Source organism: Taudactylus pleione, unplaced genomic scaffold, assembly GCF_031769625.1.
Source record: "Taudactylus pleione unplaced genomic scaffold, aTauple2 ptg000963l, whole genome shotgun sequence".
NCBI classification, from domain to species: Eukaryota; Metazoa; Chordata; class Amphibia; order Anura; family Myobatrachidae; genus Taudactylus; species Taudactylus pleione.
In genome coordinates this window covers 112,074-128,740 of record NW_028285364.1, presented here as the reverse complement: position 1 = coordinate 128,740, position 16,667 = coordinate 112,074, and the positions used below count along the sequence as shown (strand labels likewise).

The 16,667-nt window shown below is 45.0% G+C and overlaps 1 protein-coding gene across 1 annotated transcript in view; it reads right to left on the bottom strand.

Annotated features, from left to right (window-relative positions):
• Positions 1–16,667, bottom strand: part of LOC148473143 (Na(+)/H(+) exchange regulatory cofactor NHE-RF3-like) — a 44,760-nt gene that overhangs the window by 6,736 nt on the left and 21,357 nt on the right. The window contains 3 exon segments of the mRNA XM_088460037.1: positions 1,886–2,082; positions 11,531–11,726; positions 14,619–14,752. Of these exon segments, the coding sequence (XP_088316163.1) occupies positions 1,886–2,082; positions 11,531–11,726; positions 14,619–14,752 (527 nt within the window).

The window sequence follows — 16,667 nt, the reverse complement described above, 5'->3', positions numbered from 1 at the left end:
AGATAAGAGAGAGACATATAAGGAAGGGCAGAGATGAGAGAAAGATGGAGGAGGAGATAGAAGGAGGGGGGAGGCAGATGGCAGAGTGAGAAAGAGACAGATCAGGGGAAGGAGGGCAGAGATGAGATGGGGAGAGACACATGGCGAAGGGGGAACAGAGATGAAAGACATATAGATGGGGGAGGGGGACAGAGATGACAAGTAAGAGAGAGACTGATGGGGAGAAGGGGGACAGAGATGAGAGACAGACATGAGGGACAGATGGGGAGGGGGCAACAGAGATTATAGACAAAGGAACAGATGGGGGTAGGGGGCAAAGATGAGAGAGAGACAGACAGGGGGGAAAGGAGAGGGGGTGGCCTAGAGATATGAGAGAGAGACAGACGAGGGAAAGGAGGGACAGTGATAATAGAGACAGACGGGGGATGTGGGAAAGGAGGGGGAGACGGCCCAGAGATGAGAGAGAGACAGACAGGGGGAAAGGAGGGACAGTGATAATGGAGACACAGGGGAGGTGGGAAAGTAGGGGGGGACGGCCCAGAGATGAGAGACAGGGGAAAAGGAGGGACAGTGATGATAGAGACAGACGGGGGAGGTGGAAAAGGAGGGGAGATAGCCCAGAGATGAGAGAGAGACAGGGGAAAGGAGGGACAGTAATGATAGAGACAGACGGGGGAGGTGGGAAAGGAGGGGGGACGGCCCAGAGATGAGACAGAAGGAGACAAATGGGGAGGGGGACTGAGATAAGAGATGGCAGGGGGGATAAATATAAGAAATAGCCAGATGGGCAAAGAAGGGACAGAGATGAGAGAGGCAGGGAGACAGACAGGGAGTGAGAGAGAATGAGACAGACAGGAGAGACAGAGATGAGAGACAGATGGGTGGAGGGAGGACAGTGATGAGAGAGACACAGACAAGAGGGACAGAGATGAGAGAGACAGATGGGTGGAGCGAGGACAATGATGAGAGAGAGAGAGACAGACAGGAGGGACAGAGGGCCTGATTCAGACCCGGTTGCAAGCGCTGAGCGCTCGCAACCGGGTCGATGTTTGCCCACTGGGCATGCGCACGACGCGACGCAGCCGGCTCCGTTGTGCGCATGCGTGAGACCCGGCTAGCGACGGGCACTCCGTCGCTCCGGGTCTCGTACCAAAGGGGGAGAGCTGACGATGGTGATTGACAACTCGCCCCATTTGGTAGGCGTGGCCGGGGGGTGGCTTCACAAACGGAGGCATTCCCAAGCGAACGCCTACCGTTTGTGGGCGGCCCCACTGACATCACCAGTGATGTCAGTGGGAGAGCTTCCGGCTCTACTAGAGCCAGAAGCTCTCTGGGGCATTGCGGCCACGTGACCCTACCACAAGGGTCTCGTCGCAAGCGCGATGGTCGCGATGGTCTTGCCCATCGCGACCATCATCCTGGCCGCTCGCTATAGCTGTGGGTGGTCACCCACAGCTATGCGAGCGGCCAGGAGGCCGAACACAAAAAAACAAAAACGCCCTGATTCAGAGCGAGCGCTCTTTCAGAGCGTCCATCTCTGGATCAGGCCCAGAGATGAGAGACAGGTGGGTGGAGGGAGGACAGTGAGGAGCGAGAGACAGACAGGAGGGACAGATACGAGAGACACAGATGGGTGGAGGGACAGATATGAGAGAGACAGATGGGTGGAGGACCGCGATGAGAAGGGAGAAGCACAAGAGGGTAGAGGGCCCTGCTCGAAAGGGAGGGGTAGACAAACAGGAGTGACACAATGCAATGCTGGGCATGATAGCTAGCCACCCGGCAAATGACAGCTCCAAAATACCAGTAGCCCCCATAATCCTAATAAAAGAGACTCCGCTTACTCAACATTCAACAGTCTTTCCCCCTTCTATGGACTCCTCACCTTCGCATACAATTCCTCGGTGGCTTTGTCTGCTATCAGTAACGTGGTCTTGTCTCCTCCCTTCCGAATGCTTTCCACCACCTGCTCATGTTGCATCTGCTCCACATGTTCCCCATTAACTGCGACAATGCGGTCATAGTCCTTCAGGTTGGCTTTCGCTGCCGGGCTATTCGGATCAATTTCCGCAATGAAGTGACCTGCGAGCAACATTCCAAGCTGTGACTGACAGTATGCACTGCACTGTGTATAGTTATTATCAGTGTAGGAAGCATGGAGGTAAAACTGACTTTATAGTTTTATCCTGACTTTCCCCCAAAAATACGATAGATTTGGCCTTTGCTTCGTGGTGGAACAAAAGGAAATATTCTAACATTTCTTAGGCCATAAAGCTGAAATTGTGTTGATGTTACAACGAGCGCCGGATTGCACCCTGTGGAGGCCCATAGGCAGTCGAAAATCTCGGGGGCCCCCTCGCAAATTAGTTCCTAATACGTTTTTAAGTTTACCAACCAACTATTTTAATAAACCGTGCATAGGTTGCACCAAAATTTTTATTACAAATGTAAGGGGCCTATCCATTACACGACTTTTTGCATGATCCGACCAAAACCAGGAGGTTTTGGTTGCATCGTACAGAAAGTCGTGTAATGGATAGCCGGCAATGACCAGCGATCCACGTGCACGCTGGGTCCTTGCCAACCCCGACTACTGAACATTCAGATATAGGAGGTCGGGCTCCTGCACTAAATGACGTTCAGTGAACGCCGTTCAGTGCGGGCACTGCACCTCGGCGACCTGAAGGTCCGTACGCTAGTCGTTCAGTCTTTCAGGTCGCCTAGTGGATAGGCCCCTTAAAAGCTGACAGAAGATGAGCTTTTAAGAAACAAACTGTTATGTGAATCTGATGTCTATGGTTTATGTACTGTAAGTTGTTAATGGGTGCATTACATTAATACAGTATTTTCTCTATAGAGTCTTGAATGAAAAGTTTTCGTTTCTTTGAGTTGATTAATTTTTTCTATCTCTTGGAAACAATTTAAGAAAGCTTGATTGTAATTTTCTTTCAAGATCAAATCAATGTCGTCACAGGGCCCCTAAAAGGCGCGGGGCCCATAGGCCGATGCCTACCTATTTGGTAATCCGGAACTGGTTACAGGGCAATTCCTCTATGTGAGTTCATCTATACAGACAAAGGACCTCATTCAGAGCCGCTCGCAAAATGCGAGCGCTCGCTCTGAATGAGGGCGGCCGCTTCTAAGTTCTGAGCCGGCCTCCTGGCCGCTCCCTAGGCTGAGGGTGACCACCCACAGCTTTAGCGAGTGGCCAGGTTGATGGTCGCGATGGTCAAGACCTTCGTGACCATCGGGGCTTGCGACAAGACCCTTGTGGTAGGGTCTCGTCTACCGCAAGCCCCAGTGAGCTTTCGGCTCTATTATAGCCGGAAGCTCACCACTGACATCACTCGTGATGTCAGTGGGGCCGCCCCCAAACGTGACGGAACGCCTCCGTTTGTGTAGCCACCCTCCCGCCCCGCCTACAAAACAGGGCGAGCTGTCGATCACCATCGACAGCCGCCCCTTTTGTAGTGAGTCCCGGAGCGAGAGAATTTCTCTCTCGCTCCGGGGCTTACGCACGCGCAGTGCGGCCGCTGTGCGTGTGCAGGGTCTCAACATCGACCCGCTTGTGAGCGCATAGGCGCTTGCGAGCTGGTCTGAATGAGACCCAAATTCCATTAACTAGGAGGCTGCAAGTGTCATTCAAACTCGGGTCTGGGTTGCTGCAGTGTGATGCCGCCCTCATCAACGTAGTAAAACTTGTCAATAGAGTTATGTATTGGAGTTTATTTATTTTTGTTTATTCTTTATTACGAATCCCAGTCCTTGCTTGTCGGAAAATGAAACGTTTTAAAAGAGCATCATCCACAATTTTGCTGACTGTTTGTTTTTTACACATTGCATGGACTATTACTGCTTGTAGTACTGTAATTACTTTCTGTGTAAATCAAGATACTTGCAATTGTTTGCATAAACGCAGCCTGCAAGCCGTGAGTATCTAATCCTAATTACAATAGGTCAGAAATGCCTGTGTAATGATCTGTAGCTAAACAAATATACAATCTCTAGTGCCGGCAGAAAATCGTCCAGCATAGACGCTATGTGCATCTAAAGGTGCGTATTCACTACACGAGAGTGGAATGACTGTTCGATTACAACATTGTAATCGTCCCTCATCCTGTGCAGTGGATAATGTGCCCACACTGAACGATATGTCGCTCAGGGCAAGCACCCTCCCTCATCCCCGAACATGCACAACTTGTCGATATCGACAGGTTTGCCTGCAAGTTCGGGCGATGACAAATGCCGGCAACGACCAGCGGGAAAGCGCATCTCTGGTCGTTGCCGGCATTTTACTGCACGCTTAATGGATGATAACTATGTCGTAATCGTTCAATCGCTCTTTTTTCTCATCTAGTGGATACGCCTTATGTTTCTGTGTGTATACTGTGCCTGAGATCACGTTAGTGATCAGTGGTTCCTTCTGTAAGACCTGTCCGGGGCTGGCTGGCAACTTTCAATCTGGGTGGGCAAACACGAGCAACTGAGTAATGAGAATTATAAAATCCCTGCAGCATGGTTTATATAATGTAGCCGTGGGTTAAATAGCCAATGACATTTTAAAAGATTGTCACAGAGCTATAAACAAATACAACACCCACCAGAGATCATGGCAGTGGGGACAATTCTAGTGACTATAAGGGGTCTATTTACTAAGCTGTGTTAGGAGAAAAAAGTGAATGGTGATAAGGTAGCAGTCAATCAGCTCCTACCTGCCATGTCACAGGCTATGTTTGAAAAATGACAGTTAGGAGCTGATTGGCTGGTACCTTATCACCATTCACTTTATCTCCTAACACAGCTTAGTAAATAGACCCCTAAAATAAAAACAGAGCATTCTAGCGACTTATATACAATACGGGTAATATTTTAGTGACCAATATAGGAATCACTCTAGTGACGATATACAATAAATGGAGCATTCTAGTTACAGATATACAATACAGGGAACATTCTAGTGACTGCTTCATAATAGAGGGAGTAATCTTGTTACCAAAATACAATACGGGGGAATTCTAGTGACCAGGTATAACACATGGAGCATTATAGTGACCAATATACAATACAAGTAGCATTCTAGTGGTCAATATACAATATGTGGAGCATTCCAGGGACTGATATACAATACAGTGTATAGTGTCCAAATATAATACAGGGATCATTATAATGACCAATATTCAATACTGGGAGCATTCTAGTGCCTGATATAAAATACAGGGAGCATTCTGGCGACTGATCTACAGTACAGGGAAAATTTTAGTGACTAATATACAATACATGGAGCACTCCAGTGACCAATAGACAATACAGGGAAACTTCTAGTGACTTGTATATAATACATGGAGGGTCTAGTGACTGATGAGCTGCCTGCCCGCTGCCAGCTACAAGCAGAGCGTGCCTACAGACAAATGCCACCCTTTCCCCCAGCCCAGTCTACAATGGCGCTGTCTGAAATGCAATTTCGCTCCATTGAAAACCTAATAAATAGAACAAAGCTAAGACAGAAAGGCAAATCAATATAATATATCAAATACACATAAGCTGGAGTAGTCTTATCACTTTGCCAGTGAGGCTTGATACATATGTGCAGTGGAACTGGAAGTCCTGCCTTCTGGTACCTTCTTCCATAAAAAAAAATATATTATCAAATATAGAATATATATATATATATATATATATATATATATATATATATATATATATATATATATATATAAAAAAATGCTGCCTTTTCAAAATGATTAAATGTTTTTGTTTTAAATTATAGTGTTTTTCTATGATTATTTGTTGCTATAGCTATCCTAAAGTTTACAAGTACCAACCAAAATAGCATTAAGAAGTATTTGTCAAATGAATTTTAAGCAAGGTCCACCTGTGGCGATAGCTGACATCAGCCCTCTAATAGAGTGTTGTCCCTGGAGAAAGGGATTATCTTCCTTTCGTACTGTAAGTGCCCAAGTGTCTTAATATTGACACCATGGGGTAAATTTACTAAAGTGAGAGTTTTTTGAAGTGGTGATGTTGCCCATAGCAACCAATCAGATTCTACTTAACATTTAACTAGCACCTTCTAGAAGATAATAGCTAGGATCTGATTGGTTGCTATGGGCAACATCTCCATTTCTAAAACCTCTCACTTTAGTGAATCGTCAGAACAACTTCAATGCTGTGTTGTCTATTATACAATCAGGTCCATAAATATTGGGACATTGACAGAATTTTCAGATTTTGGCCTCTATTCACCACCACATTGGCTTTGAAATGAAACAAACAAGATGTGTTTTAACTGCAGACTTTCAGATTTAATTTGAGGGTAATTAAATCCAAATCAGGTGAACGGTGTAGGAATTACAATGCTTTCTATATGTGCCTCCCACTTTTTAAGGGGCCAAAAGTAATGGGACAAACTAAACAATCCTAAATCTAACATTCACTTTTTAATACTTTGTTGCAAATCCTTTGCAGGCAATTACAGCCTGAAGTCTGGAACGCATAGAAATCACAAGATGCTGGGTTTCATCCCTGGAGATGCTCTGCCAGGCCTCTACTGCAAATGTCTTCAGTTCCTGCTTGTTCTTGGGGCATTTTCCCTTCAGTTTTGTCTTCATCAAGTGAAATGCATGCTCAATCGGATTCAGGTCAGGGGATTGACTTGGCCATTGCATAACATTCCACTTTTTAGCCTTAAAAAACTCTTTGGTTGCTTTTGCAGTATGCTTCGGGTCATTGTCCATCTGCGCTGTGAAGCGCCGTCCAATGAGTTCTGAAGCATTTGACTGAATATGAGCATATAATATTGCCCGAAACACTTCAGAATTCATTCTGCTGCTTTTGTCAGCAGTCACATCATCAATAGATACAAGGGAACCAGTTCCATTGGCAGCAATACATGCCCACGCCATGACACTACCACCACCATGCTTCACTGATGAGGTGGTATGTTTTGGATCATGAGCAGTTCCTTTCCTTCTCTTCTCTTCCCATCACTCTGGTACAAGTTGATCTTTGTCTCATCTGTCCATAGGATGTTGTTCCAGAACTGTAATGGCTTTTTTAGATGTTGTTTGGCAAACTCTAATCTGGTCTTCCTGTTTTTGTGGCTCACCAATGGTTTACATCTTGTGGTGAACCCTCTATATTCACTCTTGTGAACTCTTCTCTTCATTATTGACTTTGACACATATACATCTACCTCCTGGAGAGTGTTCTTGATTTGGCCAACTGTCGTGAAGGGGTTTTTCTTCACCAGATAAATAATTCTTTTGTCATCCACCACAGTTGTTTTCCATGGTCTTCCGGGTCTTTTGGTGTTGCTGAGCTCTCCGGTGTGTTCTTTCTTTTTAAGAATGTTCCAAACAGTTGATTTGGCCACACCTAATGTTTTTGCTATCTCTCTGATGGGTTTGTTTTGATTTTTCAGCCTAATGATGGCTTGCTTCACTGATAGTGACAGCTCTTTGGATCTCATATTGAGAGTCGACAGCAACTGATTCCAAATGCAAATGTCACACCTAGAATCAACTCCAGACATTTTACCTGCTTAATTGATAATGAAACAACGAGGGAATATCCCACACCTGTCCATGAAATAGCTTTTGAGTTGATAGTCCCATTACTTTTGGCCCCTTAAAAAGTGGGAGGCACATATTGAAACCGTTGTAATTCCTACACTGTTCACCCGATTTGGATGTAATTACCCTCAAATTAAATCTGAAAGTCTGCAGTTAAAGCACATCTTGTTTGTTTCATTTCAAAACCATTGTGGTGGTGAATAGAGGCCAAAATCTGAAAATTCTGTCAATGTTCCAATATTTATGGACCTGACTGTATGTTCTGTTTGGCCCATGGGGGAGCTGTTACTTGTGGTCCTCACCTGCTCTGGCCCCATGATCAGATTTGGTCTATTGTCTTAGGTAACAATTTGGTGCTGCACCTAGTTTACTGTTGCTGAACTTGGTCTGACATTGACCCTGGCTTCTGTGTCTCTATACATGAATCCTGTTCTACATCTTTTACATCTCTGACTTGTGCATAAGTCCTGCGGAAACTGAGTACCAGTCACAGTCAGCGTCACTCATTATGGGTAATCACCATACTAGCCTGGTCACTGGAGTTTACAGACAGGAAATTCTTACCAAGTGATTAATGCAGACAATGGGGGTAATTCAGCAAGGGATCACAATCGCAAAGCTGCACGTCCCTGCTACATTTTCAGTCCCAGCACTGCAACGATGGTGGATGGTGCCTGGCCACCAGCCAGCAGAGTAAGCCTCAGCCTACTCAGAGAACGGGGTGGACATGTCTCACTCTCAGTTCTCACTCTCAGAGAATGGGGCGGACATGCCCTCGTTTCCGGGAATGCCGTCCAACTCCGCACCGCCCCTTAAATACCTCTGCCTGTCAATCATTGAAGGCATGCCGACTATTGGCTCCCTTCTCCGGGAGGGAGCTGTTGGGCTTCCACAACGGGGGGGTGGGGTCGCGGCAAAGGGGGCGTGTCCCTGCAATGACGCATCACTGGGGGCGGGGAATGGGTGTGACAGCGTGATCGTGTCACCGTGACCCTGCCCCCTCTTCACAATGCTGATATTAATGGCATTGTGAAGCAGCGGGCGGGGCCACGATGACATGATTCAACGCGAATCGCGTCACTGCCCCCCACTGCCGGATTTATATCATAACTGCGCGGGGGGGGGGGAGGCCGGAGGGGTCGCTGGGCACCCGGAGGCTTGCCTGCCTTTCCGGGGAGGATCCCGGACGAATCGGGAGAGTAGGCAGGTATGATTGAAGGGTCTGCGTGCGTCTACGCAGGACCCATTCTGCACTGTAGCAGAATGGGTCCTGCGCATACTCAGGTTTCCGATAACTGGGAATCTGCGATCAGCAGTGCACGCAAGAATCTGGCCCAATGATCATTATTATTTACTAATTTAATGTGCTCTTTTTATATTGTACTCAATGCTCCGAAGTACAGGAACCTAAATCAGTGAATTCATGTCCAGAGTTTCGAAGTTATAAATGGTTTTATGAACTTGTATCTTTGGATGAATACCGCCATCTTTTCTTCATGGAAATAACCTCTGATGATAACCTGTCTTTATGTACACGATGGTTCACACAGTATTAAATCACAGTTACTGGGAAATGTTCTATAGTTACTGATAATGAGCTTTAATCAATATCCAGGTTTATTATTTAAAAGGGAACTCTGCACAATTTACCCATAATCCTCAACTGGTAATAAAATGATTAGTAAATTATTTCTGTTGAACTCTTTGCCAGCTTCTGCTGGTACGATAAGGAAAGGAATAAGGAGTTGTTGGTAGTGGGCGCACAGAAAAAAATATGTAATAAAATATAACTTTTATTGATTAAATTCCTAAAAAATGATAATCCCTAATTACAGGGAAGTATACAGTGAAATATAAAGATTAAAAAATTTTTAATATCAAACATACCACACATATATAATAAAAAAGAAAAGGCAGATCCACTGATGTATTGTTGTATGAGGTGTGACTACAACCAAATAAAAATATTGATTGTAGTATTTATCAGTAATTCTGATTATTGATTAGATTATGAATTGATTATTGATCATTCTAAATAAATCTAGTTAATTCTTCATTATAGATGCTATGTATATAAGCGGCCAGACACCCTCACCGTGTGAACAGAGTCTAGGTTATCACTTTATTATTACGTTCAGCTGGTGTAGAATGAATAGTAATAATGGCCCTGATTCAGAGCCGGACGCTCTGACCAGAGCGCTCGCTCTGAATCAGGGCCCACCTCCATTAATATGGAGCGTCCTCCTGGACGCTCGTATAGCTGTGGGTCACCACCCACAGCATATACGAGCGTGCAGGATGATGGTCGCGATGGTCTTGACCATCGCGACCATCGAAACTGCGAGCAAAAGCCTGCGGTTGAGTTTTTCAACCGCAAGGCCAGGAATGATTTTGGCTCTATCAGAGCCAAAATCACTCCCACTGACATCACTAGTGATGTCAGTGGGGCCGGCTTCTGACGGTAGGCGTTCCCTTGGGAACGCCTCCGTCTGGCAGGCACGTCCCCGGCACGCCCACCAAAGGGGGCGTGCTGTCAGTCAACATCGAAAGCACGCCCCCTTTGATGAGACACTCCGAGCGAAGGAAAGTCCTTCGCTCGTCGCGTCTCGCGCATGCGCACGACGGAGCTCCCTCCGTCGTGCGCATGCGCAGTGCGGACCATCGACCCACTTGCGAGCGGACAGCCGCTCACGAGTGGGTCTCAATGAGGGCCAATGTCATTAGTGCACATTTATAGTGCATTTAATCATAGTTCCCCAAGTATTTGTTTCTAGTATGGGTGTCCTTCGTAAATTAACATAGGAGCATATTGGCATACTTTTAACTTAGTTGCTGTAATAAGCTGGTTGTTGCCAGTCTACAGTATGTCATACAACTGTTCAAAGCACGTAGTGGTTCCCAATACTATAAATAAATGTCTGTTTTTGGCTCTAATACTCAAACAATTGGTTGTATGCTAATCTGCAACAATCTATCTTGTTCAACATGTATCAATTGATATATAATACAATGGGGCAGATGAATGAAGCTCTGGAAAGTGATAAAATGCAGAGTAATAAATGCATTGGTGTTATACTGTAAATTATATAATACAGCTATTCAGGGCATATAGCAAATTTGAGGATCTCAGTGTCAGCTCGTTAGCTCTAATAGTCAGACAATTGTCTACTTACTGATTTGCAGCATTGCATCTTGGTCTGCAAACATCAACTTGTTAATATTGATATTAGGATAATTGACACTGTAATATGTTGCCCTGAGACAGACTAATCTATTCTGCGGTGTCTAACACAGTACATGCCGCTACACAGCATCTGGTAATCAATTTAGTGTAGACATGATTCTCCCTTTAACAAACAACATGGAGCTGCCAGTAAAGCTGACGCGCACGTTTCACTGTAAGCAGCTTTTTCAAGGCTGAACCCGATTGTACAGCTCGGCTAGCTATTTATTAAAAAATGAGTCTCCAATCATATTGGTGTCCTATGTCACATGGAATCCCCAACCAATAGGGGATAATACTCGTCAGCAATCTCATCTTCTGTCACATGATCTATACAGAGGATCATAAAAGGTAGTACCGTTACTCCCCTCCTATTGGAAGGCATCCCGATCACATGATCCTCAAGGCATACCAACAGTCCAGATTTTAAGGATAGCCGTAGTTGAGCACAGATGACTTAGGTATTTTGATTTAACCATCTGTATTCAAGCATGGATATCACTAAAAGTGTGCCTTGAGGACCGAGGTTGGGAATCACTGCCCTACAGTATGACACCACGAAAGGCATGGGAGACATTTTTTTTTTGGAAAAATAAATAAAAATTTACAGACATCTTTAACATTTTTGCACATAGATGGAACATTGAAATATATAAAATAAGTTTGAAAACAGTAAACACACTTCCAGCTACAACACTTTCATCAGTAAATTTCATAAATTTATAGTGTGTTTTACCTTTACGGTTCTTTTCTTGTCTCAGGTAAAAGCCGTAGCCGTCCGGGCTTTTGGTCATCTCCACAGTCTTTGGGGGGTTGGGCAGCTGTCGTACGGAGGCCTGATCCGCGGTGATTTTCTTCTTCTTTTGCTGGAAGTGACTGAATGTTGCTTTATCAGCGACCAAGAACATGACAGAATCTCCGGACTCCTTTATCTGCAGGAAATGGGGTGGGGGGGAGATCATGGAAACATCTCAGACTGATATTGCGTTATATTTATGTCACTAATAATAATGTCAGCGCTGTCGGTTTTGCTGGTTTACCCTAAACCTTTCCTTATAGCTACATAATAATAAGCTACAGATCAGGCACAGCGCATGAGACGTCAGACAGCTATAATTCTACTGAAAGGCAGCAGGAGGTTCCTACCTCTTCACTGAGGGCCTGATTCAGCAAGGAACGCAACTGCGAATGCAATAGAGATTACGCACGCAGTGCAACTGCCATAGTATGCTAATCCATTGCGATCGCAATGCAATCTCAGCACTACATAAGAATGCCCACTTTACCTTACACACATCCGTAATGTGTAGCAGGATTGCGAAACCATTGGTAACATCGACTACCATCGCAGCCTCACACACACTTACCAAGCCCTGACCTTACTCAGAAATTGCCAACTTCCACGCACGCTATCAGGCCTCGTAGGGCATCGCCCATGCAATGGCGTTCAAACGCACTGGCACGCCTGCGCTCGGCCGACCCCCCCCCGTTACCACCCACAAGCGGCACTTCCTGTCAATCACTCTGTGAAGGGTCTGATTAGTCACTGCGATCGCAGTTCCGATTGCAGTGACTAGTTTGCGCACTGCGATGCAAATGCATTCGCTTTACACAACAATTGGCCAGTTGCGTGCGTATTAGCAACTCCGATCCTTGCTGAATCCGGTCCTGAGAGTATAGCTCCGCATTCTGGATGTAAAATGTTACTCTTCATTAAGCCCTTTTTTTACCCAGTCATGATATTATTGTTATTTTTGTGATGTGCTGCTTATGCGGAAATAACCGTTTTATCAAAGGAAACTGTGAACTGTGGGCCTGATTCAGAGCCGCTCGCTATTTGCGAGCGCATGCTCTGAATCAGGGCGGGGAGTATTTTTTATTTATTTTTTCCTGTCCGAGCGGGCAGGAGATGGTCGCGATGATCGCGACCAGCGGCATTGCGAGGAGACCCTAAGGTAGGATCTCAGCACTCGCAATGCCGAGTGGACTTCCAGCTCTAATAGAGCCGGAAGTCCACTACTGACATCACGACTGATGTCAGTAGGGTCGCCCACAAATGGCTGCCGTTCCTTCGGGAATGCCTCAGTTTGTTCAACCTCCCCGCCTACAAAACGGGGCGAGCTGTCGATCAACATCGACAGCCGCCCCGTTTTGCTGCAAGCTCCGGAGTGAGTGAACGTCTCACTCGCTACTGGGCTCGCGCACACCGAGCGTGCTCACTGGGCCACCATCGACCCGCTTGCGAGCGGTTCTGAATCACGCCTTGTGTTTTCGGGAGAGATAAATCTTCGCTTTGCCAGCATTATTAGACAGAAAAAGAGTCAAAATATTTATAGCAGTAATAGGCAAAAACTGAGAAAAATACACTTATTGAAGATCCTGCTATTAGCAAGAGGACCGTATAGAGATGGTAAGTATGCGCGATGTGCATTGCCAAAATATATGGACACCTGAACATCACTCCCATATATACTTGTTGAACTTCTCATTCCAAACTCATGGGTATTCATATGGAGTTTACCCCACCTTTTCTGTGAAGACTAACTCAAGATTTTGGAATATTGGCTGCGAGGATTTGGATCCTTTCCATTACAAGAACATTAGTGAGGTCGGGCGCTGAAGTTGGGCGTTTAGTCCTGGCTCACATCCAGTGTTCCAATTCTTTCCAAATGTGATCAGTGGGGTTGTAGGTAATTGGTTCGGATTTGGCAAATAGGCCAATTTTATCGGCGTTAAATTATACTGATTTTTAAAATCATAGCTTTAAATCCCATGACAAAATTGCCAAGAACTCTGCACTTTTGCCAAATTGGAACCGGTCAAATTTGCTCCCAAGGCCCTGCAGGTTTTCCACAATAAACTGGGCAAACTGTTTGACCAGTACGCTTTAACGTTCTCCTGGCATCTGCCAAAACCCACATTTGTCCATCTGACTGGTAGATGGTAAAGCGTGATTTGTCACCACAGAGAGCAAGTTCCCTCTGCTCTGGAGTCTAATGGCGGTGTGCTTCACTCCACTCAAGCCGACATCTGGCACCGCACGTGGTTGAACTGTTGTTGCATCTAGACAATTCCATTTCTCACAACAGCACTTACAGGTGACCGTTAGCGGCTTTAGCAGGACATACATTTCAGGAACTGACTTGTTTGTAAGGGGGCATCCTATGACGGTTGCTGCTAGATCCTGTGTGGAGAAAGGACCTCTGTGACGTTGCAAGCACGTGACCGCTGCAGGAGCACCGGACTGCTCCAGTGTTACTATCCATGTGGACATAGAGGGGGAATACATTTTTGTAGCGAGCCACCGTGCCCGAAGCATAGCGAGCCCACGAGGGGACACTTTTGCCCCCCCCCCGTTCTGATCCTTGCCCCTCCCCCTTTGATTGCGGGTCACGTGGGTGTGACGTCAGAGGTCCTTTGCAGCTCCCTATTCTAGACCTTAGCGTCCTATGACCAGGGGGGATGTACTTATAATACTGACACATGGTATGCCAGCGATTAGAATGCTGGCGCCGGAATACCGGTGCCTGCATCCGACGCTTAGTACTGCCGTTAGAGGGAGGGTTAGGGGTTAAGGTTAGGCACTAGGGGGAGGGTTAGCTTTTCTGTATGAAGCATTCAGCTGCAAATATGTGACTATGGAGATTGCATTCAACTGTTAGCAATAGATGTGGATAAAATGGGCAAATTACACTAAATAATCAGCGTGTCCACATACGTTTGGCCATATAATGTACCTTATTTAGCTGTGAAGTAATGAATCAATGGAGCTTTTTAAACTGTTTGAGCCAGCATCTGACCTACAATGAAATCTCCTGCCTTACCTTCTTGACTACTTGATCATAAGAGTTGTCCTCTATATTTTTGCCATTTACTTCAATGATGCGATCACCTTGCTGGATGCCTGCCTTGGAAGCGGAGCCGCCAGGAACCGTATCCAGGAATACACCAGTGGTGGCTAAAATACAGCATATAATAATATGAATTAGGACAGGCTGAATCGCAATATGCAAGTTAGGCAGATTGAGAAACCTCTCTTGACAGCACCTGTTGCCTTCAACCACTGGAGGCAGCCATTTTGTGGGCCAGCGCCTTGTATCAGTCAGACGTAAATATCAGTCAGGAAGAGCTACAATAAAGTCATTAAGGTTTGTTTTATTTGACATACGGGCGGCTTTTCTTTCTGGGCCTGATTCAGAGTTGTACGCTATTGTCACCCCAGCAGTGATCCTGCTCTGCAAAAATATGGAAAGTGTTGCAGCCCCCACGTGGATTGCATTGAGACCCCCACTGGCGGCATCGTGAATCCAAGCAGCTGATTATTGGACTCCTGAGGATCGCAAACGCCTGATGAGAAGCGCCCACGAAATGGTCAAGAAAGGAATTTTTGTCCCACTTGGGGCTTCTCCTTACCCCCTAACCCCAATCACACTACAAAGTAGACACCATAAGTTCCCCAGCTCTATTTAGAGAACCCTGGGCCAAATGTAATAGGGTGACAGTTTAGAAAATGTGAGAGTTTAGCAGTAAATTCGCACATTGGTCGAGTTTTATGTTCAAAATGGGAAATACATCTGGATGAGAGTTTAAATCGTGGGATTTTTTTAGTATAAAAACAGGAGAGTTTCCATGTTCTCGGACTCTATTACAATGGGCGAGTTTAAAAAGTGTCAGAATTTAAGCTGCATACACACACAATGATTTAGTAAATGAACGATTTTAGTAACCGATTTTCGTTCATATTTTCAAGGGAAAAATGAACGAAAATCGTTTATTAAAATCGTTCACTTACTAAATGTAATGAACGATTTTTTTGAACTACAAATGATTTTTCATATTAACTTAATGAAAATCGTTGAGTTGGTCAGTCTGACTGAACTACAAATTACAAACTACAAATGTGAACGCGCATGAACGATAATCGTTCATTGTTTTAACTTAGAAAGTGCACGATTCTTTCAACGATTGAACGATAAAAGCTGCATACACACACAACGATTGCGTTAATGAACGATTTTAGTAAACGATTTTCTACCTTGAAAAAATTAACTAAAATCGTTAACTAAAGTTGTTAATTTACTATGTTCATTTAAATGTAATGAACGATTTTTATGAACTACAAACGATTTTTGCATATTAACTTAATGAAAATCGTTGAGTTGACAAGCCTGACTGAACTACAAACTACAAACGTGAACACGCATGAACAATAGTCGTTCATCGTTTGACTCACAAAGTGAACGATTTTTTCAAACGATATCGTTAAACGATAATCGTTCAAAAAATCGTTGTGTGTGTATGCACCTATACAATATATATCGTTAACGATAATCGTTTTTAAAAAATCGTGTGTATATGCACCTTTACTCTGTGATATGGTCCAAATGTAATATTTATGAAATGTTGTTGCAATTTCACCTATTTCGACTTTGCATCATAACACAAATAAAAGTTACTGCTAGGTGCAACCTCTCGCCTCTCCCAGCTCAGTTACATAATCCTGTCCTGTTACGTACAGATTTGTTGTTTCCACTTCAGTACTAATGTTCCCTCAGCAAGGAATGCCCCTGATCTGCCCACCTCCTGCCATCGCACGGGGCTCACTGTGCACTTCTGCAGACATCGCCATCTTGGCCCGCAAATCCATGCGCTAAAACCATAAACAGTGGTGCATTTGTGCAAATATGAGGGCACCTTTGTGCGTTCGTACAGAACCATCAATAGCTCCTGATTAAATGACTGGCTGCATTATCATGGATATTGGTACACCCCACAAAATGGCTGCCTCCACTTAACTTTGTGTTAAGGTTGAAGCGATAAGTATGCAGTATGTTGGGAATATCTGTATAACTCCATCTAAGCTTTGCCAGAAC